We start from the raw sequence: 23972 nt of genomic DNA on the forward strand, positions 1-23972 counted from the left end.
GCAACCTGGGTTTAAAAAGGAGCTCCTCTAGTCAGACGAGGAAGGAGCCAGAGAGAGAGAGTGCGTGTGAGGAGCTGGGAGCAAGAGGAGCAAGCAGGGAGCGAGATGAGAGGACTACAAGTACAGCGTTATCAGGCAACCACGGAGAAGGTCTGTGGTGAGGATAACGAGGTGTTGGGGGGGGGGGGGAAGGAGCCATGGGGAAGTAGCCAGGGAAGTTGTAGCTGTCATAACAGCTGTTACAAGAGGCACAAGCAGTCAATCCCAGGGCCTAGGGAACCGGAGTAGAGGGTGGGCCCGGGTTCCCCAAACCTCTCACTCCTGATTCAGACACAGTAGGAGTTGATCCAGACTGTGGGAAGATCACTGAGGTAAGCAAAATCTCCAATAAGCGCAGGACCCAACAAGGTAGAGAGGAACTTTGTCACACTGGTTCAGGAGTGGGATCTGGTGTGCACAGCGCGGCAGAAGAAGGAGGTGATTAAAAAAAAGTAGAGGAGTTTGATTTATTTTGCCATCACAATGATGACTAGTACATGGCATTATGACATACAGCAGCACCCAGCAGGAAGGCTACCCGTGTCCAGGCAGCCCCCAACAGAGGCAGTGCGGCTGCAGCAAGAGACTAATGCCTGCTGATGGACCAGGCTTCTCAAGACCAAGCTATGTTGCGAGACTGGTGAACCAGGTAAAGAGCCCTTACAGAGCTGATCGCGCCATGAGAGGACGCAGATCATATGGCCAGCCATTGGCTGCAGAAAATGACTTGGGAGGATTGATGTAGAGGCATACTTCTGGCCTTTAGGAGAACAGCCCTACGGAGGCCTGGCTCGAAAATCAGTGGTCTGGCATCCTTGCCCCATTCCTGTGTGGGGAGGCCCAGAAGGCTTACTGTGATCTGCCTGAAGAGGCTGCAGCAGACTACCCCCGTTGAAAGCAGAGATCCTGGCCAGATCTGGGGTAAACGACTGCCAGTGCGGGCCCAGCGGTATCACGAGTGAGGTACCAGGAAATAAAACCCACGGTCCCAATTGTATGACCTCATCCATCTCGCACGAAAGTGGTTGCGAACGGAGTCCCGGAGTCCAGAAGAGATAACTAGAGGTTCTGGTCATCGACCGATACAGGAGGGGACTAAGCCCGAACCTTCGTGCCTGGTAAAGCCCGAAGAACCCTCCACCTATGTGAAGGTTGTTGCACTGTAGAAAGGTGAAGGACAGCGAGGGAGCTGACCAACGCCGTTAAGAAAGAGGCACCCCGGTTAAACTAGCAGCACTAAGCCCTAGAGCTTGAGTGACGGGCCACCAGGAGAGCCCATTGGAAAAAGAGAGGGCTGAAGCTCACAGACCACAAAGAGTCAGAGCACTGAGAGAGAAGAGGATTGAGAGGTTAGACTGCCAAACCAAGAGCCGGGGAATGCCTAAGGCCCATACAATGTTTATGCCTACGGGAGTGGGGACATATAAGCTGCAGTTCGTCACTCATCAGCATCTGAGGAACCTATGCAGTGTAACCTGGGGAACTGGTGTAGACTATCATGCTCCTAATCACTGTGTGGGGGTCTCACTAACCCCACATATGTACACAGACCAGTAACTAATGAGGTAGAGACCACAGCACTGATTGAATTCAATGGTATCATGCTTGTCTCGGGAATGTGAAAGTGTAGTAGCTGCTGCAGGCTAAGCATACGGGATAACATGCGTCCATGGGACAGTTGGTTATTACCCACCATCCCAGTAAAAATTGAGATTCAGGGGAACACTACTGAGGTAGCCAGCAGTGTAGTTCCTAAACTCCCATACTCCGTGCTCATTAGGGAGGGATTTCCCACGGTTTGGACTTACTCCCCAGTAGGAGGATTGGAGAAAGAGGGAATCCTGAAGTTAGTGAGGCATCCACAGAAGACTGTCAACCCCCAGTCTTCTCTGAAATATCCCCAGATTTTCCATTCCCAGACACGGTAGAAAGTCGAAAAGGGAAAGGAGGGCAGCTAAGGCCTTGGGAACTTGAATACTGGCCAAAGCAACAAGGTCGCTCTCGTAGGTAGGCGGACCCGAAGCAGCTGAAAAGGAGGCCACCCAGAGGGGAGAACCTCCTGAGTCTGACCCCCACCCTGATGCTTCTGAACAGTGGAGGCAACAGAGACTGGGCTCCTAGATCTTGGGCAGATTAGCCCCGTGTCATAACAACAGATAAGTAAGAGTTAACAAAAACAGAAGTACTTCATATCTCTTTGCCTGTAAAGGGTTAACGAGATCAGTGAGCCTGGCTGTCACCTGACCAGAGACCATTCAGGGACAGGAAACTTTCAATCTTGAGGGGCAAGGCTTTGTGTGTGCTGTTAGTTTTTGGTGGTTGTTCTCTCTAGGTTCTGAGAGTGACCAAACGTGCAACCAGGTTCTCTCCAATCTCCTGATACAGTTCTTATAGATTCAAAATAGTAAGTACTAGGTAGATAAGGCGAGTTAGGCTTATGTTTGTTTTTCTTATTTGCAAATGTGTATTTGATGGAAGGAGTTCAGATTTGTATTTTTGCTGAAAGGATTTTAATTTGTACTTGTAAACTTAGGCTGGAGGGTATTCCAGTGTCTATAGCTGAAAAAACCCTGTACATATCCATCTTAAATTACAAAGAAATGTTTACTGTTTTTCTCTCTTTTTTAATAAAGTTCTTGTTTAAGAACCTGATTGTTTTCTTCTGGTTGAGACCCCGGGGACGGGTCTGGATTCACCAGGGAATTGGGGGGAGAAAGGCGGAAAGAGGGAGAAAAAAGGCTAATTTCTCTCTGTGTTAGGATTACTGTCTCCTCTCAGGGAGAGTCTGGGAGAGGGAGAGAGGAAGGGGGAAGGTGCATTTTCCTCTCTGTTTAAGATTCAAGGAGTTTGAATCACAGTGATCTCCAGTAAACCCAGGGAGGGGAAGCCTGGGAGAGGCAACGGTGGGGGAAAGGGTTTACTTTCCTTGTGGTAAGATCCAGAGGGTCCTGGGTCTTGGGGCCTCCGGGCAGGTTGTGGGGGGGAACAAGAGTGTAGCCAGGGCACTGTAATCTGGTTGGTGCCAGCGCTACAGGTTCTAAAGCTGGTAATTGAGTTTAGAGAAATTCATCTGGTACCCCATCTTTGGAGCTAGAGTTCAGGGTGGGGTTTATACATGACGCCCCGGAAGAGGAAATTTTGGACAGGAACAGGCTGAAGACCCAAGGAACAACATTTAGAAAGGAGGTGACTGAAATAGATGGGGTGCCCCATGGAAGGGAAGAACACAGGGACCAGGACCCTACTTCATAATGAAAGACATCTCTTATACCGAGTGCATTAGTACAGGGCAGAAGGTACAGCAAAGATCTTATACCTCAAAAAACCAGAACGCTGTATTAAAGTCTTGGACATAGTCATCTTTTTGGGGGGCACTTCGGGGGTAGAGAAGACCCTGGCATGAGTCCTACACGGTTCTTCTCTGGCCCGGCGAACATGAAGAAGTGCGAAGGTACTGTGCATCCTGGCCTGGAGTGTCAGCTGCACAGTCCCGTCCCCACCTGAAGGCACCTTTAGTACCCCTTCCCATCATAAAGGTCCCCTTTGAGTGAATAGCCATGGACCTAGCCTGGAGAAGACGGCTCGGGCCACAATATATACTTGTGTTTGGGACTATGCTTCGCTACCCAGAAGCGTCCCTGCGGGACACAGCCTCTAAACAATAGAGAAGAGCTGTGGGATCTTTGCCCGAGTGAGCTACCAAAGGAAATTAACAGACTAAGGAACCCATTTATAGGTCAAAGCTAATGAAGGACCTCTGTAAGCTGCTCTATATACATACCCTGAGAATTCAGTTTACCACCACAGACGATGTTTTGTAGAAAGGTTTAATTGAACCCTCAAGGTATGATAAGGAAGGTGATAAGTCGGGACAGGAAGGACTGGGACACCCTACTGCCTATGTTGTTCCTATTCGCTATCCGGGAGTACCGTCAGCCCTCAACTGGGTTTCCCCATTCGAGTTATTATACGGACGTCACCCTGTGGCATACTAGATATCGCCAAAAAGATTTGGGAAGAGAACCCAATGAGGGGAAAATTAATAGAACATGTAATACAGATGCGAGACCGATAGTCCTGTGTCAACCCCTATTGTACAGGACATTTGGAAAGGCACAGGAGGTCCAGAGAACCTATACAATCGCCAGGCAAAAAGTCTGTATCAGTTCCAATAGGAGATCGGTGATGGTGTTGGTACCCATGGCAGAAAGCAAGCTTCTGGCCCAAATGCAGGGGCCATATGAGATGGTTGAACCCGTGCGGGAGATAATCTACAAGGTGTGGACGCCAGGACGCCGAAAACAAGAACAGATTATCACATCAACCTCTCAACCCCTGGCATGCACAAGAGGCATGCATACTATCACAAAAAGACCTAACCCAGAAAACACGCCTTCCAAACAGGTGAGTGTCTCCCGATTTAACACCAACCAGAAGAATGAGAATGTCTGAGATGACTTCCGGAACCAAGATGCGTTCTCGACAAACAGGTCGAACACACCAAGACATATCACCATATCATCACGAACTCTGGGTCCAGATAACGTGAGGCCACTATCAGTGCCAGGTGCCAAAAGAGAGGAAATAAAAGCAGAAGTAAAAAAATGCCTGGATTTGGGGATCATCGAAGAATCCCGCATTCATGGTCCAGCCCCAATCGTGCGGTGCCCAAACCTGATGGCACCACAAGGTTTGCAACAACTTCCGGCGACTAATGAAGTATCCCAGTTCGAGTAACATACCCCATACTCCGCAATAGAGGCTAGTGGACCGTCTGGGGAGGAATGCCTGGTACTTGACTACCCCTAGACTTGACAAGGGTATTGGCGACTTCCTGCGGAAGACGCAAAGAAAAGACTGTGTTCTCTACAATCCCAGAGGTCTTTTCAATATAATGTCCCCCTTTTAATTTGGATTACACTTGAGGGGCCACCCAGCTACTTTCCAGCTGCCTCATGGACAAGCTATATGCCCCGCAACAGTTATGCTGCTGCCTACTTGGATGTGTTGTCATTCATACCCCCAGACTGGGAAATCCACCTAAAGAAGGTGGAGGTAGTCCTTGATACCTTCAGGCAAGCTGGCCTTACAGCAACCTGCTAAGTGCGCTGTAGGTTTACAGAGGCAATATCTGCTATGTGGGAAAAGGTTCATGGTAAACCTGCATGAACAAGTTGGAGTGCCATCCAAATTGGCCGACCGCGTCGCAAGAAACAAGTCCGGGCATCCTGGTTAGTGGGGTTTACTACAATTATCCCCCACTTTGGCCACAAGGACAACCCCTTGACAGAACCCTAGTGAAGAGCAGTGCCGAATCTGGTGAGATGGTCTGACGCAGCAAGGAAGCATTCACATGACCTACGGACTGGCCCTCTGCAGTAACCCTGTACTTGATAGCCCTTGATTCACAAGGAATTTACTCCTGTGGACAGATGCATCGGAAAGTAGGTTGGGGGCAGTCCCTCACAGATGGTCGGGGAGGAGAAACACCCAATTCTCTACCTCGTAGGCACTCCTTCGAAGGACAAAAATACCGCAGTGGTGGAGAGAGAATGCCTCATGCATAATGGCTCATGGATTTTGCGCTACTACTTTGCTTTCGGGCACAGAATTTGTCCTCGTTGACCGTACCATTTGCCTCCTCTATAAATGGCATGCAGCGGAACAGGAGAAGAAACACAAGGCTGATCGCAGGTGTTCTTAATCCCTCCAACCGCTTATCTCCAGTTCCGTGTGCAACACAGAGCAAGGGACTGTCCCCAGGGTAATGCCGATTGGCTTGTGTCCAATGTGGTCCCACTATCTGGCATCGTCTGGTTACATGGTATACATATGAACGTTCAGGGCACCGGGCCTGAATGGGCCAGGTCTTGCCTACTGGCATCCCAAGCTTAAGCAGCCAGAGCTGCCCTTGGTGTTAAGCGGGGGAGGGATAATGTGACAGAACCTAGGCCAGTGTGGTACAGGAGTCTGGTAGAGGGGCAAATATACTAGTCCACTGGCTGAGTAGTTTTCTGATTCCCTGAGTTGACTAGAGCAGGGGCTGTAACTAAGTAATCAGAAACCTGCTAGAACAATTAAAGACAGACAGGCTGATTTAGATTTACCTGCAGAGCCAATCAAGGCAGGCTAATCAGGGCACCTGGGTTTAAAAAGGAGCTCACTCTAGTCAGGCAAGGAGGAGCCAGAGGAAGAGGAAGTGCGTGTGAGGAGCTGGGAGCAAGAGCACAAGGAGCTGAGAGTGAGATGTGTGCTGCCTGGAGGACTAAGGAGTACAAGCGTTATCAACACCAGGAGGAAGGTCCTGTGGTAGGATAAAGAAGGTGTTTAGCAGGAGGCCATGGGGAAGTAGCCCAGGGAGTTGTAGCTGTCATGCAGCTGTTACAAGAGGCACTATAGACAGCTGCAATCCACAGGGCCCTGTGCTGGAACCCGGAGTAGAGGGCTGGGCCAGGTTCCCCCAAACCTCCCACTCCTGACTAGACACAGGAGAAGTTGATCCACTTGGGGAAGATCCCTGAGGTGACAACATCTGCGTAAAAGCAACAGGACCACCAAGGTTAGAGGAGGAATTTGTCACAATACATATGTCACAATACATATGCAATAAGTTTAAAAGCAAATATCAGAGACCTAGAACACCCTACCATGGACAAGGACCTTGAAAACAGACATTACAGAAACATGGCGGAAATGAGAAAAAACAAAGGTGTTTCTGAAATACTGCTTACAAATATGTACAAAAAAAAGAAACAGAAGGCTGAAGAGGTGGGGAAGGAGAGTGGATGTTAGGGATTTCCATAGATCTAGTGAGATAAAAATTCTGACTGAAGACCATCACACAGCTGAATCTATATGGATACAAATCTCAAGCTTTCAAAATAGAAATATATTAGTGAAGCTATGCTACTGGCCTCTGGATCAATAAAGAAATCCACAATGCACAATGCTGAGGAAGATCAATGAGGAAATAAGATCCCACAAAACTATAATTGTGGCAATTACTATTCTACTGACATATAAACTGGTCAAACAGCACAACAGGATCAAATTTAGGAAAATTTCAAGACTTCATATATCCATAACCCCAAAACAGAAAGGGCCTTAAGATGATATACAAGGATGGCAGACCTAGATAACAGAGATCATAGAACTTCTTCCAAAATTCCTACAGCATTAACTTTAAACAACTGCTTCTTGGAGCAGCTGAGTTCTACAGCACACAAGGGAAGAGGTTACTTCTGACTGTGGTTCTTAAGTAACACAGGAGGAACCAATTCAAGAAGTGACAGCAGCTGAGCCACTAAGTAACAGTAACCACAATATAACTAGGTTCAACACTCCAAGGAGTAGGTGGTATACCAAAAAGTGACGCAGTAACACGTTCTTTAGAAAAGAAGATTTCAGTAAAATGAAGTGGTCAGTCAAAAAGTGTTCAGAGCTAAATAAAGTAAAATGTGGCTTGGAATGCTAAACTAAAAAGACCCAGAAGACAAGAGTACTGTTGTGCAAAAAAGAAAGTAGGAAGGCAAGGAGAGTAAACCATTGCAGCTAAATGGCAAGGGTTAAGAGGGTTATTCAAGCTAAACAGAAATCCTTCTACATTTGGAAACATAACCTTTATGAAGACAAAAAACAGGAACTTAACGACTGCTATAATTTTTGTAAGAGGGAAAATGAGAAGGATCAAAATAAAGTTCAAAGAGCAAATGACGGAAAGGATAGAGAGAACCAAAGAAAGATGCATTTTTAAGCCATGGGGAAGTAGCCCAGGGAGTTGTAGCTGTCATGCAGCTGTTACAAGAGGCACTATAGACAGCTGCAATCCACAGGGCCCTGTGCTGGAACCCGGAGTAGAGGGTGGGCCCAGGTTCCCCCCAAACCTCCCAACTCCTGATCAGACACAGGAGAAGTTGATCCAGACTGTGGGGAAGATCCCTGAGGTGAGCAAATCTGCTAATAAGCACAGGACCCACCAAGGTAGAGGAGGAACTTTGTCACAATACATATGTCACAATACATATGCAAGAAGTTTAAAAGCAAATATCAGAGACCTAGAACACCTACCATGGACAAGGACCTTGATAAACAGACATTACAGAAACATGGCGGAATGAGAAAAAACAAAGGTGTTCTGAAATACTTGCTTACAAACTGTACAGAAAAAGACAGAAGGCTGAAGAGGTGGGGAAGGAGGAGTGGATGTTAGGGATTCCATAGAATCTAGTGAGATAAAAATTCTGACTGAAGACCATCACACAGCTGAATCTATATGGATACAAATCTCAAGCTTTCAAAATAGAAATATATTAGTGAAGCTATGCTACTGGCCTCTGGATCAATAAAGAAATCCAATGCACAATGCTGAGGAAGATCAATGAGGAAATAAGATCCCACAAAACTATAATTGTGGGCATTAACTATCTACTGTACATATAAACTGGTCAAACAGCACAACAGGATCAAATTTAGAGAAAATTTCAAGACTTCATATATCCATAGACCCCAAAACCAGAAGGGACCTTAGTGATCATACAGGAGGTCAGACTAGATAACAGAGATCATAGAACTTCTTCCAAAAATTTCTACAGCATTAACTTTAAACAACTGCTTCTTGGAGCAGCTAGTTCTACAGCACACAAGGGAAGAGGTTACTTCTGACTGTGTCTTAAGTAACACAGAGGAACCAATTCAAGAAGTGACAGCAGCTGAGCCACTAAGTAACAGTAACCACAATATAACTAGGTTCAACATCCAAGGAGTAGGTGGTATACCAAAAAGTGACGCAGTGACACTGTTCTTTAGAAAAGAAGATTTCAGTAAAATGAAGTGGTCAGTCAAAAAGTGTTCAGAGCTGAAATAAAGTAAAATGTGGCTTGGATGCTACTAAAAAGACCCCAGAAGACAAGAGTACTGTTGTGCAAAAAAGGAAGTAGGAAGGCAAGGAGTAAACCATTGCAGCTAAATGGCAAGGGTTAAGAGGTTATTCAAGCTAAACAGAAATCCTTCTACATTTGGAAACATAACCTTTATGAAGACAAAAACAGGAACTTAACGACTGCTATAATTTTTGTAAGAGGGAAAATAGAAGGATCAAAATAAAGTTCAAAGAGCAAATGACGAAAGGTATAAAAACCAAGAGATGCTTTAAGAAGATCAGAAAGCAGGATACCTAGAATCAATCAGTTGGTCCATTGGATCACCAAGAGTTAAAGGCAGCCATCAAGGAAGTAAAGATGTTTCCAAGAAGCTAAATAATTCCTTTCCATCAGTCTTAACCACTGAGAATTGGGAAGATTCCTCCCCAGACCTGCTCTTTCCTGGTTTCAAAGATGAGATGCTGTCAGAGACAGAGAAACAGATATAAACAGGTGTAAAGCAAAATGATAATTTAAAATGCAGTGAGTCACAAGACCCAGGTGGTACATCCAAGAGTTCTGAAGGAACTGAAATATGAAGTAAACAAACTGCTAACAAAAACCTGTCATCTCCCATTAAAAACAGCTACTGCTCCAGAGGATTGGAAGACAGCAAATGTCTTCACATTCTAAAAAAGTTAAAAGGTGTGATCTGTACAATTATAGACCCATAAGCCTTCCATCTGCACCTGAAAAATTGGTTATATTGATAATTAAACAGAACAACACATCTACAAGTTCATGATTCAACAGTGTCTACTGAGCATGGATTCTGCAAGGGAAAAATCACGGCTGACCTAATCTCTTCAAATTCTTTGAGCGCCTAAGGTAAAACAGCAGCAGCAGCATATAAAAGAGAGCCATCTGATATAACTTATTTATGTTCCAAAAGGCCTTCAACAAGGTCTCACACAATAGGCTACTAAAGAATCTAAATCATCATAGGGCAAGAGGCAAAAATAGTGTCTTGGATCAAAAAGGAGTTAGGACAGAAATTTAAAAAGGAGGAGTAACAGGTCAATTTTCATCATGGCAAAAGATGAATGGTGCAGGCCTCAGGGTAACGTACTACAGCTCGTGTTGTTTAATATATTTATTAATGATCTGGAAAAGGCAGTGAACAGTGGGGTAACAAAATCTGCACATGACACAAAGTTATTTAGATTAGTCAGAGCTACAGAGGACTGCAAGGAACTTCAGAGAGATCTAAACAAGCTAAAGAAATGGGCAGCATGATGGTAAATTAAATTTGAAGTCAACAAATGCAAAGTAAGGCACGTTGGAAAAATTAAAACTAACCTTACATTTATGGGGTTCCGAATTAACTGCATCAACCCAAGAAATGGCACCTATGCACTGAGGTGTTTACAGCTGGTCCAACTTCTCCTCTTTCCCGTGGGTGCTCGACCCCCCCACTCTGCCTCTGTCGCCACTCCACCCTTGGAGTGGCGCTTGGAGGTAGACGGAGAAGAGAGGATGTGGAGCTGCTTACGGGGGGGAAAGTGGGGGAGAAGGCGGTGAATGGGAGGGAGGGGAGCTTGGTGCCAGTGGGTGCAAAGACCCACTAATTTTCCCACGGAGTCGGCCCTAATAGCCTCTCATTTGAATGACCTCTGTTCAATATCAATTAGTGCTTCTGTTGGTCAAAAAAGCTAACAGGCGATGTTAAGGGACACATAAGAATGGGGAGTGGACAATATCTGAAAAGCATTATATGCCGTTGCATAAAATCTAGATGGTGCACATCTCACGCTGGAATACTGTCCGTGTGCGTTCCTGGTCACCCCATATCAAAAAAAATATGAAGATTTGAAACGGGGGTTCAGAGAAGAGTCAAAGATGAACAGAAAACTCTCTGGAAAAATCGTCATAGATGAAAAAACTAGGATTGTACATTAGAAAAGGAGGACAAATAAGAACAGTCATCATAAAAGTATACAAAATAATGGAATGGTAGAGAGAAGGGTCGTTCATGAGACGCTATCTGTCTCAATCACCACACAAGAATAAGGGATGGTCAATATAAAAAAATTTTAAAAAGGGCCAGAAGGTAAACCAATAAAAGGAAGCGGACTTTTTCACAGAAGGTGCAATCTTAACGCTGTGGGAACTCTCTGCACACAGGAAGTCATTGAGGTCCAAGAAAGTAAGGTTCAAAAAGGCACTGACATTTAATATGGAATATCAAAGACTGCAGAGATACCATAAATTCAAATGGACAAGCAATTTAGAAAGGGATTATTAAATCTTCCACTTCAGGGCTTAAGACAATCTTTATATATAAGAGATCCAGGACCCTTTGTGGAGGGGGGGGGGGGGAGAGGGAGGGGAGGGAGAGAGAGAGAGAGATTATTCCACAAATGCTTATTTCAGGGTTCATACAGCATCCTCTGAAACACCTGGTTCTGGCCACTGTAGAACACAGGACACTGGACTAGATGAAGTGCTGGTCTGATCCAGTTAGGCAATTCCTATGCTCCATACTGCAGTGAAGTAATTTTTTTTTCTTTTTTAAACAAAGGGCCACCACATTTCACCCTTTTTCTCCTTATTCCCATGGCATTCAAGAATAGAAGTAAATGTTAAAAGGAAGAGTCAAAGAAATTAAACACAAAAATGATTAGTGAAAAGCACCCAACTCAATACTGTTAACAGAAAGAAATACCAACTCTGGCTAAACGTTTATAACATTTGACACCTCAAACTAGAACCATAATTCTAAAATTACAAAGAAAACATTATTTGCAACTTCAGAACATATGGAAAATGTCAGGGCAGGTCATTCCAGAAAGGGATACTGAGACTGCAGAAACATTTACAAGTACACGCCTATTTCTATGACCTTGAAAAGTCTGGAACATTATGGTCTAGCATCCCATCCACATACAAGAAGGTAGTGGAGTTTTACTGAGGAACAACTCTTCTACACACCCTACAGAGACAGTTGCAGAGGTGTGTTGATCCAGTAATTACTGGGGAAAGTGCATAGTCAGGAACAGTTGGCAGCTCTGTAGATCTCTTCTATAAAAGCTTCCAGTCCTAGCCGAGAAAGGTGCTGCTGAAGAGAGTGCACTCTTAATTCTCAGGACTCCCTAAAACAAGCTTTTAGTCTGTCTATCAGAACAGCCTGAGAAGCACTGAATTCCTTCCTGGGCTCACTGCACATGGTTACACACTATTTTTTCCATAGGATCCCTGCTTTATTCAGCGCGTAAGGGGACGGTGTTCAGCCATGAGGCAGATATTCAGTGTTTCTTTTGATCTTTTTCATTTAATGTATGGTTGTGGCTGGGATCGACTATAAAAGAAAATCTAAAATAGGAGCCAACACATTAGGTTCAGAAGTGACTGGATGCCCCTTATTGCCAAGAGACTTCTGCTAAACACAACAAAACTTGAGGGTAGCATGAGGGACTGGGACTTGGGAGACCTGGGTTCTATTCCTGGCTCTACTTTTAAACTGCTGAGTGACCTTGGGCAAATCACTTCCCCTCCCTGTGCCTCTCTTTCCCCACGTGTAAAGAGAGGCCTGTAACATGCTTTGAGATCTAGGGATGAAAAGAGCTAAGGGAGAAGCTATGTATCATCACCAGCAGCAGCTACGTATGATCCAGCCCTGGAACTGAATACAGCAATATTTTCTCCCTCATGAGCTTTTTGATGGTGCTTATCACCCCAGTATGCAAGCCCCTAAACATTAATTCTCAGAACAATCCTGGGAGAGGATATTCCCTTATCGCATTTCACAGATGGGGAAACTGAGGGCTTGTCTACACTACAGTGCGGGGTCGATCTAAGATACGCAACTTCAGCTACATGAATAGCGTAGCTGAAATCAACATACTTAGAGCTACTTACCTTGGTGTCTTCACTGCAGTAAGTTGACAGCTGACGCGCTCCCAACAACTCCGCTTGTGCTTCTCGTTCTGGTGGAACACCAGAGTCGACGGGAGAGAGCTCAGCGGTCAATTTATCGTGTCTATACTAGTGTAGACAAACCCTTTGACAAAGAAAATGCAACTTGCCTGAAGCCACACAGTGAATCAGTGGCAGAGCCAGGGTTAGAATTTGGGAGTCAGATGGTCCCAGCCCCGTGGTTCTTCCTCCAGAACACACTGACTTAATGGCACAAATGCTGAGCATTCACGACACCCCATGACTTCAGCTACAGTTGAGTGTGCTTCACACTCCTGGAAAATCAGGCCCCCAGTGTCTCCTCTTGATCTGAGAAAATGTGGCTGCCTACCAAAATGTTGATTTAAGTGACCTGCTTAGCATCATATAGAATTCTGTGGCAGAGGCAAGAACAGAACTGAGTTCCCCTGTGTAATATTCACCTGCCTTAATCACAAGACCATCTTTCTCTTCCTCCAGTCCCCTCTCTCCCCACACCTTCAACTTCTGCTAATCAAGAAGCGGTCCTACAGACAACAGCCTTCTTCACTATAACACTGTTCAATTCCCTGAGCTCCATCTGTCCTTTATATACCAACTGAGGCACTGGTCCAGTAGAAAAGAAAATATGATCACGTAATGAAAGATTATATCATAACGCATACACACAAGGAGGCAGAACTAAAATTTCCCTGCATCCTTAGCTCTGGCATTTCCTAACTTTCAGTGTGTTCAATTTTGCAATGAGAAATACTTTTTATTTTATTTTGGGGGGGGGGGGTAATTTCCTACTTTTTTAAAATAGGAAAAAGGGGGGAAAAATCTGTTCTATAAATTCTATTATGTGCACCCTCCCTCCATCCATCAGATTATGAGCAGGATTTGAACCCCTCCTCTCTGCAGGATATGCAGACCTGGGCCAAGAAGTTTATTAGGGCTCTTGGTTAATTGCAGTTAACTCACACGACCAACTCAAAAAAATTAAATCGTGACTAATCACAGTTTTAATCACACTGTTAAACAACAGACTACCAATTGAAATTTATTAAATATTTTGGATGTTTTTCTACATTTTCAAATATATTGATTTTATGGCTGTCAATTAACTGCTGATTAAGGCACAGCACAATTAACATGTTAATTTTTTTTAACACATATTAATCACAGCAGGGCAGCATAGGCTGCTCCAGAGACGCTACCTCAGGTCAGGAGCAGTAACACAACCTGCCACTGGAAGGCAGATGGAAAGAGAAGAGGCTTTTAAATAAGTAAAAACAGGATTGCCAGGGGCTCACGTGAGCCACCCCGCTCTTTTGCATGGTCTCCAGCCTGCCTCCCCATGCTCCCTGCTGCTCCCTGAGGTGCCGCACTGCATGCGGGATCTCCCCACATGCCTCTGTGCTGCCGGGGCTGACAACAACACACCCCAGCTCAAAGGGGCTGAACCCTTACCCCCTGAATCCAATGTCTCCCACAGCTGGGGTTCTCGAGCCTCCCTGAGCTCTCTGCACGTGCCCACAGTCAGGTGTCCCCCACACCTCCGGCCCTGTGCCGTCCACAATTGGGGCTGACCCCCTACTGGCCATGAGCTGTGGGAATGGGGATGGGCCGCCTGTCATGGTAATAAACCCCCACTCTGAAACCTAGCGTGCCAAAAGATGTGGTAGGCCCAGCGATGATCCTTCTCTAATGCTTTATCTATCTATAAAACCCATGTAGCGCTTGCCACCTCAACCAGGAATTACAGTGCGCTGGACTATATCCTGGTCTCTCCCTACCAATAACTTGCCCGAGGCCGCCAAGAACCCAGACCCTCGGAGCCTTAACCGTTACGATAGTAAAGTAACCCTTCCCCACATTGCCGCTTCCCAGGCTTCCCTCCCTGGGTTTACCCTGGAAGATACTGTGATCAAACTCCTTGAATCACATAACAGAGAGAAAAATTCACCTTGTTCCTCCTCCTTGCTCTCTCCCCCTCCTTAGACTCTCCTGAGAGAGAAAAGTAATCCTAACTACAGAGAGAATTAGCCTCTCTCTGTGCCCTTCGCCTCTTTTCTTCCCACCAATCCCTGGTGAATCTAGACCCAGGCCCTGGGGTCTCACGCAGAATAAAAAACTAATCAGGCTTCTTTTAATACAAGAAACGTTAATTAGAAGTAGTTTAGAAAAAAATACGTTTGTTAATTTAAAAATGGAATAAGTACAGGGTTTTTTAGCTATAGGCACTGGGAATACTCTCCCAGCCTAAGTATTCAAGTACAAATTAAAATCCTTTCAGCAAAAATACAAATTTGAACTCCTTCCAGCCAAATGCACATTTGCAAAAAAAGAAAACAAACATAAGCCTAACTCGGTTTCTCTATCTAGTACTCACTATTTTGAACTTGTAAGAGCCTATATCTGGGAGATTGGAGAGAAACCTGGTTGCACGTCTGGTCCCTCTGAGCTCCCAGAATGAACAACCACCAAAAACTAACAGCACCCACAGAAACTTCCCTCCCTCAAGATTTGAAAGTATCCTGTCCTCTGATTGGTCCTCTAGTCAGGTGACAGCCAGGCTACTGAACTTGTTAACTCCTTACAGTCAAAAGAGATATAAAGTACTTTTGTTCTATTAACTCCTTCTATCTGTTTATGACACCCCCCCTTCATGCCACCCACAGCTAGGGCTAGGGCTGACCCCCATCCCTGAGCCTCATGTCGCTCGAAGTTGGGGCTGGGCGGACGTCACCACCCCGATCTCGGGGGCTGACACACACACTGCTCCCCAGAGCTCCATGCCACCTGGGGCTGATCCCCACTCCTGAGTTCCACGCCACATGCAGCTGGGGATGAACCCCCACACCCAGCTAAGTGCCTCCCCCGGCTGAGGCTTATCCCACCCCCAGCTCTGCGCCATCTAGGAGTCAGCTCTGAAGCCAGTATTGCCTGCCAGGAGAAAATTTCTCCACTTTCCTGCTGGCAGGTAGTGCTGTCTTCAGCTGAGCACCAGGCAGCAGCTGCCTCCTCTCTGCTTTGCCTTGTTGCTGGGACAAATGCCCATGGTGAAAAAATAGGGAGAGCCAGGACAGAGGTGAAAAGGGGGACTGTCCTGGCCAAAACAGCTTGTACCTTGTTGTGCCCGGCTGGCCGCTCAGTCCCACGACCAACCCCCGTGCGTCATGCCCCATTGCCCCTAGCCAACTACTCACGCCAGCAGTACCCCATAGAGAACACAGCCTGACAAGCTCAGTTTCCCCACACCAGCTTCTCCTCCCCTGCAGTATGAGTCCCTGAGGTAAAATCCACCCTCCCTTGCAAACAAGTGCTTACTCAGCTGAAGGGAGTCCACCTAGCTCAGTAAAAAGAGGCGAGCCCAGTACCAGAAACCACCCTTCCAGAAGCAGCAGCAAGACACCTTCCTCACCCTCCGCCTGCACAAGTTATTGCTTGCTGCTCCTCGTTGTCACCCCCAGTCCTCCCAGACCTTCCTCCTGCACAAGTCATTGCTTACTTCCCCCCTCCTCTGTCCTCCCCCAACACTGAATGCAGATTTCTAAGATGAAACTCTCTTTGGACAGAAGGTGAACCTGGTGAGCTCAGAAACCCACCCCTACAGAAGCAGCATCAAGAATTCACCTTCCTCCTGCACAACTCACACCCCTCTCATCCTCAGAGTACTGAGATAAAAAAATCTTACCCCTTCAATAAACCAAACACTCCTCTAAAGGACACATACAAAATAGTACACAGAAGGCTAACCAAGCAGCAGCAGGCAAAAAAAAGCCTCCTGCAGAATTCACTCTCCTACTGAACGTTAATCCTAAGGTAAAAACCTTTCAATATCCATGGCAAGGACTCTTTCAAACAGGACACAAATATATTGATTATATAGAAGAATTTATTGAATTTTCCAGACATTGACAGTTCGACTGTGCTTTCATGATCTGGAGTGATTAAATATCAGAAAACAGTAATGGAGCAAAGCAGCAACAGTTCAGGTCTTTTGAATGGAAAGTTATAGTTAAAATACTTCCACATGGTTCTTTGGCTAAAAAGATTGATCTGTAGCTATTGCAAGGCTGAGTTCCAATACCAAAGGAGATCTTCAAGTCTGCAGTACCACCTACGTTCTAACCATGCTTTTGCCTCCGGATCTTGTGCTACAGATAACCCACCGTCAGCAAATGAATCCAGCCAGCCAGGATAGAGTACAATTACAGAGTTTTAGGATCGGTTCAAGCCCATGGATCAAACAAAGTACAACACCTTAACCAATGCTATTGCTAAATGGATAGCTATGGACTGCAGACCACTCAACATTGTAAATGACAGAGGTCTCAGAGATATTATTCAAACTGTATCTTCCAATCAGTCACACACCTTGCCCCCTGGAGGAAACATTGCATCACAAATAAATGACCTATATGGCAATGAGAAGACTACAAAGTCAGAGCTTCTGAAAAATGCACTGGCTGTTGCTTTGACTGGTAATCACTGGACAGCCTTGAGCAATCATAGCTATCTTGGTGTCACCGCACACATTATTGATGAAGCATGGACACTGCAGTTGTTTGCTGTAACAATAACTCATACTGAAGAGAGACATTATGCTGAAGCATGTGCAGAGCGTTTCATGATGTGGCGAAAGAATGAATATTCAAGAAAAGGTAACAACAATTAGTACTGACAGTGCCCATAACATGGTAGCAGTAGCCGGTCGCTTGCCTTTTGAACACATGACGTGCATTGCTCACAGTCTGCAGCGATCCATTACAGTAGCACTCAGTGAGGGTGGATTTGAAAACCTACTAGCAAAACGTAGAAAACTTGTGGGCCATTTCGATCACAGTCCAGCTAACAATATAGAGCTAGGGATAACACAAGCTGCAAATAGACAGAAACAAGAACCTTTCGTACAAGATATTTCAACCAGATGGAACTCCAGGGTGGCTATGATTCAGTGCCTGCTTTGCAATAAAGCCGTTATCACATCAACATTAACTCTTCAAAAGCACTATCTATCAGTGTCAACAGATAAGGATTTTGAAAAACTGCAAAAGCTAGAAACACTACTTGAGCCGTGCAAGTTTGTGACTGAATTCCTTGGGAGAGAATTGTATATCTCCTGCTCCATGGTTTTACCCACATTCTGCCATATATTCCACATTATGACAATCTTTGATGACAACCCAGCATGTGTTGTTCCATTTAAGAATGACACTGAACTGGGAGGCGTGGTAGATACGCCGGAGCAGTGGTCCCCAACCTTTTTGTGGCCAGTAGCACGTTCATGCTTTCAGAAAAGTGTGGTGGCGCCAACAATTTTTCAAGGCTTATTTTGTATTTGTACATTAAATAATATGAAAAACATTTAATATACATAATATATGAATCCATAATATAGAAAGAGTAATTGTACATGTAAAAGGTATTAAATTATTCTGTAATTACTCTTTCACCTTACCATGTGAATTTGCTATTTTTTATCTACCTGTAAGAAAAATTAAGGAGATTTTACAAAATAAATAACAGTTTTCATCTTATTTATTTTTAAAAAGTTAAACATTGTTAAACTGCTGGTCCAAATATATTTTATTTATTATTCTTACTTTAACATAGAATGAAGCCTGCAACCCTGGAGTTCTCTGTCCTCAGCAGGCATGGGGCTGCGACTTCTCTCCCCTGCTGGGCACTAGGCGGGCGCACATAAATGCCCCAGCGGGCACCAAGGCGCCCATGGGCACCACGTTGGGGACCACTGCGCTGGAGGGTAGGGATAGGATACAGAGGGACGTAGACAAATTAGAGGATTGGGCCAAAAGAAACCTGATGAGGTTCAACACGGACAAGTGCAGAGTCCTGCACTTAGGATGGAAGAATCCCATGCACTGTTACAGACTAGGGATCGAATGGCTAGGAAGCAGTTCTGCAGAAAAGGACCTAGGGGTTACAGTGGACGAGAAGCTGGATATGAATCAACAGTGTGCCCTTGTTACAAAGAAGGCTAACGGCATTTTGGGCTGTATAAGTAGGGGCATTGCCAGCAGATCGAGGGATGTGATCATTCCCCTCTGTTCAACATTGGTGAGGCCTCATCTGGAGTACTGTGTCCAGTTTTGGGCCCCACACTACAAGGAAGATGTGGAAAAATTGGAAAACCTAGCGGAGGGCAACAAAAATGATGAGGGTGCTGGAGCACATGACTTATGAGGAGAGGCTGAGTGAACTGGGATTGTTTAGTCTGCAGAAAAGAATGAGGGGGGATTTAATAGCTGCGTTCAACTACCTGAAAGGGGGTTCCAAAGAGGATGGATCTAGACTGTTCTTGGTGGTACATGGTGACACAACAAGGAGCAATGGTCTCAAGTTGCAATGGGGGGAGGTTTAGATTGGGTATTAGAAAAAACTTTTTCACTAGGAGGATGGCGAAGCACTGGAATGGGTTCCCTAGGAAGGTGGTGGAATCTCCTTCCTTAGAGGTTTTTAAGGCCCGGCTTGGCAAAGCCCTGGCTGGGATGATTTAGTTGGGATTAGTCCTGTTTTGAGCAGGGNCAGATTTTACAGAACACAAAGAAGGTACCAATCTGAGATTTCTAAAAATAGCTACAGCACTAGACCCAAGATTTAAGAATCCAAAGTGCCTTCCAAAATCTGATAGAGATGAGGTGTGGCGCATGCTGTCAGAAGTCTTAAAAGAGCAACATTCTGATGTGGAAACTACAGAACCCAAACCACCAAAAAAGAAAATCAACCTTCTGCTGGTGGCATCTGACTCAGACAACTAAAATGAACATGCGTCAGTCCCCCTGCTTTGGATCGTTATCGAGCAGAACCCGTCATCAGCATGAACATATGTCCTCTGGAACGGTGGTCAAACCATGAAGGGACATATGAACCTTTAGCACATCTGACACATAAATATCTTGTTACTCCACACCTGTTCTCACTTTCATGTGACACTGTAAACAAGAAACGGGCAGCATTATCTCCTGTGAATGTAAACAAACTTGTTTGCCTGAGTGATTGGCTGAACAAGAAGAAGGACAGAGAACTTCTAGAGTCTAAAGTTCTACATTTTTTGTTTTTGACAGTTTTTTGTGTACATAATTCTACATTTGTAAGTTGCACTTTCATGATAAAGAGATTGTACTTGTATTAGGTGAACTGAAAAATACTATTTTGTTTTTTACAGTGCAAACATTTGAAATCAATATATTTGAAAAAACGTAAAAAATATCCAAAAGTATTTAAATAAATGGTATTCTATTACTGTTTAACAGCACGATTAATCACACAGCCTTATTACCTACGCCCAGGAAATAGTTAAAATATTGGCACCACTTCTCTACACTGCAGACATTTGATAAAGACCACCAGAACAAAAGATTGAAACAAGGGTTCCTGGACAACCTCTTAATGCATTTTAAGCCACAGAGCACTATACTCACATTAGATTTTAACTACCAGATATTTGTTGAGCAACAAATACAGCCAAAGATGCAGTATCAAAAGAGATCTATTAATTATGCAAAAGACTACTTATATGTAAAAGAAAATGAAGACTTCTATTCTACAACCAAAGATAAGCCATTTTGGATATACATCTTGCCTGATGAGGGGGAACTGACAGACTACCAGGAAGCTTGGAATGTATGACCATGAGTTGCTTGACTTCAAGTCAACATAGTAGGGAATGAGGATTTAGAGATGTTGTTCACTGAATGCAGCTCTACAGAGGTGTTAGATTTCAGGAAAGCATATCTGAAGAAATTAAGGAATCTAGAGAGGAATGTTTGAGAGGAGGCCTCATCCAGCAGCATAGAAGGTGGCTGACTACAAGCTACCTGAAAAAGACACCAAGAAAGAAGAATCAGCTAACTTGGTTGCTAAAAATATCAGTTTAAAGGGGGAAGGAGAGGGACAATCAAACAAAAAACATCAGAAGCAGTTATAGCTGTGGAAGAAAGATATAGGCAACATAAATATAAATGAACTAATATTACCAATTCATCAATGGCCAAAGTAATACTAGGAAGAAATTTGGTTCATTAATAAATGAGAATGCTGAAATTAAATAACTCCTTTTTAAGCATGTATTCAACAAGATAGATATCGAACAAAATAAGGAAGACCAACCTTGGGAAATGACTCTTGAGAACAAGCAGGAAAGAGCATGCTGGGAAATATGAATATGTATATATATATACACACCAGTCCAGATAACAGTCTGATCCACTGACATTTTTGAAAAATCATGGGCAACAGGGGAAGCACCAAAAGATGGGAGAAAATCAAGTGTAACAACAATCTTGCAAAAAGGAAAAAAGTATAATCCTACCAATAATTGTGCCATAAATCTAATATAATGAAACATGTGCTAGCAGAACAAACATCATTAAAGACGACCCACAAGCAATAAGCAACACTAAGGATTTATCAGGTGCTTTCTGAAATGATCGATTTAACCTAATCAATCATCTGCTACCTACAGCAAACATATGATTACGAAGAATAAATTTCTGAGCTTCCTTCTCCTGACTCCCTGAATACTGAAGTAAAGAAGATTACACTGCAGTTCAATCTGTTTGCTAAGGGAATGGATTTCCCTGAGAAATAGGCAACCTTCAGAGCAAAACAGCACCCTGCTTGTTAAACTAGTCCACCAGTGCTGACCTGCCTTAGTCTGACTAACACAGCCCTGAGTTTTTACATATTAATGTACATTGTTTTCTCAGAAAAGACATCTTTCACCCTTGAAGCATTCAATATCCATAAAGATTCCAGTCTGGCAGATTGGTATATGACCACCATAAATCCCAAATGGGTTTTTAAACAGATTATACAATGAATTTAAGAAACTAGGAAGATAAACAGGTGCCCCTGCAAGAAAATGCTATCAACTCAACATCACCTTCCTTTCTTATTGAATTGTGGACATCAGTTTAGCATAACATTCCTGACTCCGTTCCCCAGTGAAAAGGAAATGAAATATTGACTCAGATTGAACAGAGGTATAGATAATCCCAACAAGAGAGATATACTTCTACTGCAGTGTTCTCAACCACCATTTGTAGCTCTTCAATAAAACATTTAATATTTTATAAATTCTATACTATATAATCCAAAATCCTAGGTTTCCATCGATAGTAAAAGCTTTTTTATCCGGCATGTTGGGGCATGAGGGGTGCCAGTAAGTGAAAAAGTCCAATTAACTAAGAGGGAGGGAGATTGGGTACGGGAGGGGGTATGGGGCTGGGGGCACAGAGCGCAGGTTCTAAGAGGGAGTTTGGGAGCTGCGGGGGTGGCACTTGCGGGTGGAGGCAGTGAGCAGAGCCATCTAGCCACGCTTCCACCTAAGAACAGCAGGGACAGGTCACCGCTTGCAGGGAGCAGCCCGAGGTGAGCACTTCCTGGATCTAGCACCCCAAAGCCCCTCTCATGCCCCAACCCACAGCCCCAAGCCGTCTCCCACACTCCAAACCCCTCGTGGCCTTTCACCTAGGAGCAGCAGGGACATGTTGCCACTTCCCGGGAGCCACGTGGAGCCAGGTAGGGAACCTGACAGCTCCATGTCAACTGGACAGTAAACTGGATTTCCTATGAAGGATTAGAAAGGCCAATTTTTAGAGCTTTACGGTTGGTACAGGGCCAGATAACACCGCTTTTACTAAAAAAAAAGAACAGGAGTACTTGTGGCACCTTAGAGACTAACAAATTTATTTGAGCATAAGTTATGCTCAAATAAATTTGTTAGTCTCTAAGGTGCCACAAGCACTCCTGTTCTTTTTGCGGATACAGAATAACACGGCTGCTACTCTGAAACAACTTTTACTGTAATTAGGAGGTAGTAACTTGCACCCTGGTAAGCATTTTCACTTAGACAGTCCTAGGTATATGAAGTTAGGTATATGTCTGTTTCTAAGTCTAGCTACTGAAGGAGAAAAGGTATGATACTTGGGAATTACATAGAATTACTTGTAAATTTTTAGAATGTTTGATACTTGCCCAAGTACCCAGCACTTAAGACAAACCTATAATTGGCCAAATGCTTGAACCTTCTCTCTCTGGATCAATTGTCAAAGAAAGTTAGATTGACATAGGTTCATAGAATCCTCTGAACCTCCTTGACTCCTTTCAATCATAGTCCTCAGTGATCAATTAATTCTTCTTGTACAAACATAGGAATTTTCCTACCAAATCAGACCAGTGCTTGGTCCCCCACATCTTGTACTGTTTCCCAGTGGAGAGTAACAAGCTACAGAGGAAAATGTAAAAAACTTCTAGAATGAACAATCCTGGGCTAGCCTGCTCATAGATCATGTTTCATCCTATTCTGAAAGAGTCAGGGGTTGACTTTTGCTATGAAGCATGATGGTTTATACTATCTACACAATCTGAAGCCTGATGATTTATACTATTTATACAATTTTAATCTTATGAACTACAAATGTGGATGTTGTCATGATCCACATAACTATCTAGGGAACATTTTTCAAAGGAATAAGTCACTTAAAAATCCAGATCCCATTATAAATCAGCTTTTGAAAATTGAAGCCCTGGTCTTTTTAATCTTACTAAGCTGTTAGCCTCAGTAATATCTCATGGCAGCAAGTTCCATCAGTTAACCGTGTGTTTTGTAGAAAAGCATTCCCTTTGTCTCCATTAAGTTTGCTGCCTTTCTATTTTACTGAAAGTCACCCCGTTCTTGCACTATAAGAAAAGAAATAGTACACATACATTTTAAATTTCATTCTATAGTATTAATTATTCTATATACTTAGATCAAGGCCCTTCTTATTCATCTCCTCGCTAAATTAAAAAATTCTAATCTTTGTAATCTCTCTTCATGCAAAAGCCTTTCCAGGCTTCCAGTCATGTTGTCTGCTCTTCTCTGGACCTTTTCCATTTCTATTATACCCTTTTTGATGGGAGATGACTAGAATTGAACACAGAATAGAATAAAATACTCAATATTAGTAACTCTGTTAATATACCATGACATCTTGTTTGATTTTCTACCACCACTGCACAGATATTTTCATCATGCAGTACACAGTGACATATAGGTCTGGTCCACACTGCAGAAAAATCAACACCCCTGAGCAACTTAGTTATACAGACCTAATCCCTAGTGTAGAT

The 23972-nt window shown here is 44.1% G+C and overlaps 1 protein-coding gene and 1 pseudogene across 8 annotated transcripts in view; one reads left to right on the forward strand and one right to left on the reverse strand.

Moving 5' to 3' along the window:
- USP4 (ubiquitin specific peptidase 4) overlaps window positions 1–23972 on the reverse strand; it is a 143721-nt gene that overhangs the window by 92784 nt on the left and 26965 nt on the right. Inside the window, exon 7 of one of the 8 annotated variants that reach the window (XM_075072958.1) lies at window positions 20659–20677. The exons of the other annotated variants lie outside the window; for them this stretch is intronic. Coding sequence (XP_074929059.1) covers window positions 20674–20677 — 4 coding nt within the window. The 3' untranslated portion in view covers window positions 20659–20673. Of the gene's footprint in view, window positions 1–20658; window positions 20678–23972 lie in introns of those variants that run through there. 8 annotated transcript variants of the gene reach the window in all.
- On the forward strand, window positions 16499–20489 carry LOC142047850 (E3 SUMO-protein ligase ZBED1-like; annotated as a pseudogene).

The sequence above is a fragment of the Chelonoidis abingdonii genome, chromosome 16 (genome assembly GCF_003597395.2).
Source record: "Chelonoidis abingdonii isolate Lonesome George chromosome 16, CheloAbing_2.0, whole genome shotgun sequence".
NCBI lineage: Eukaryota > Metazoa > Chordata > Testudines > Testudinidae > Chelonoidis > Chelonoidis abingdonii.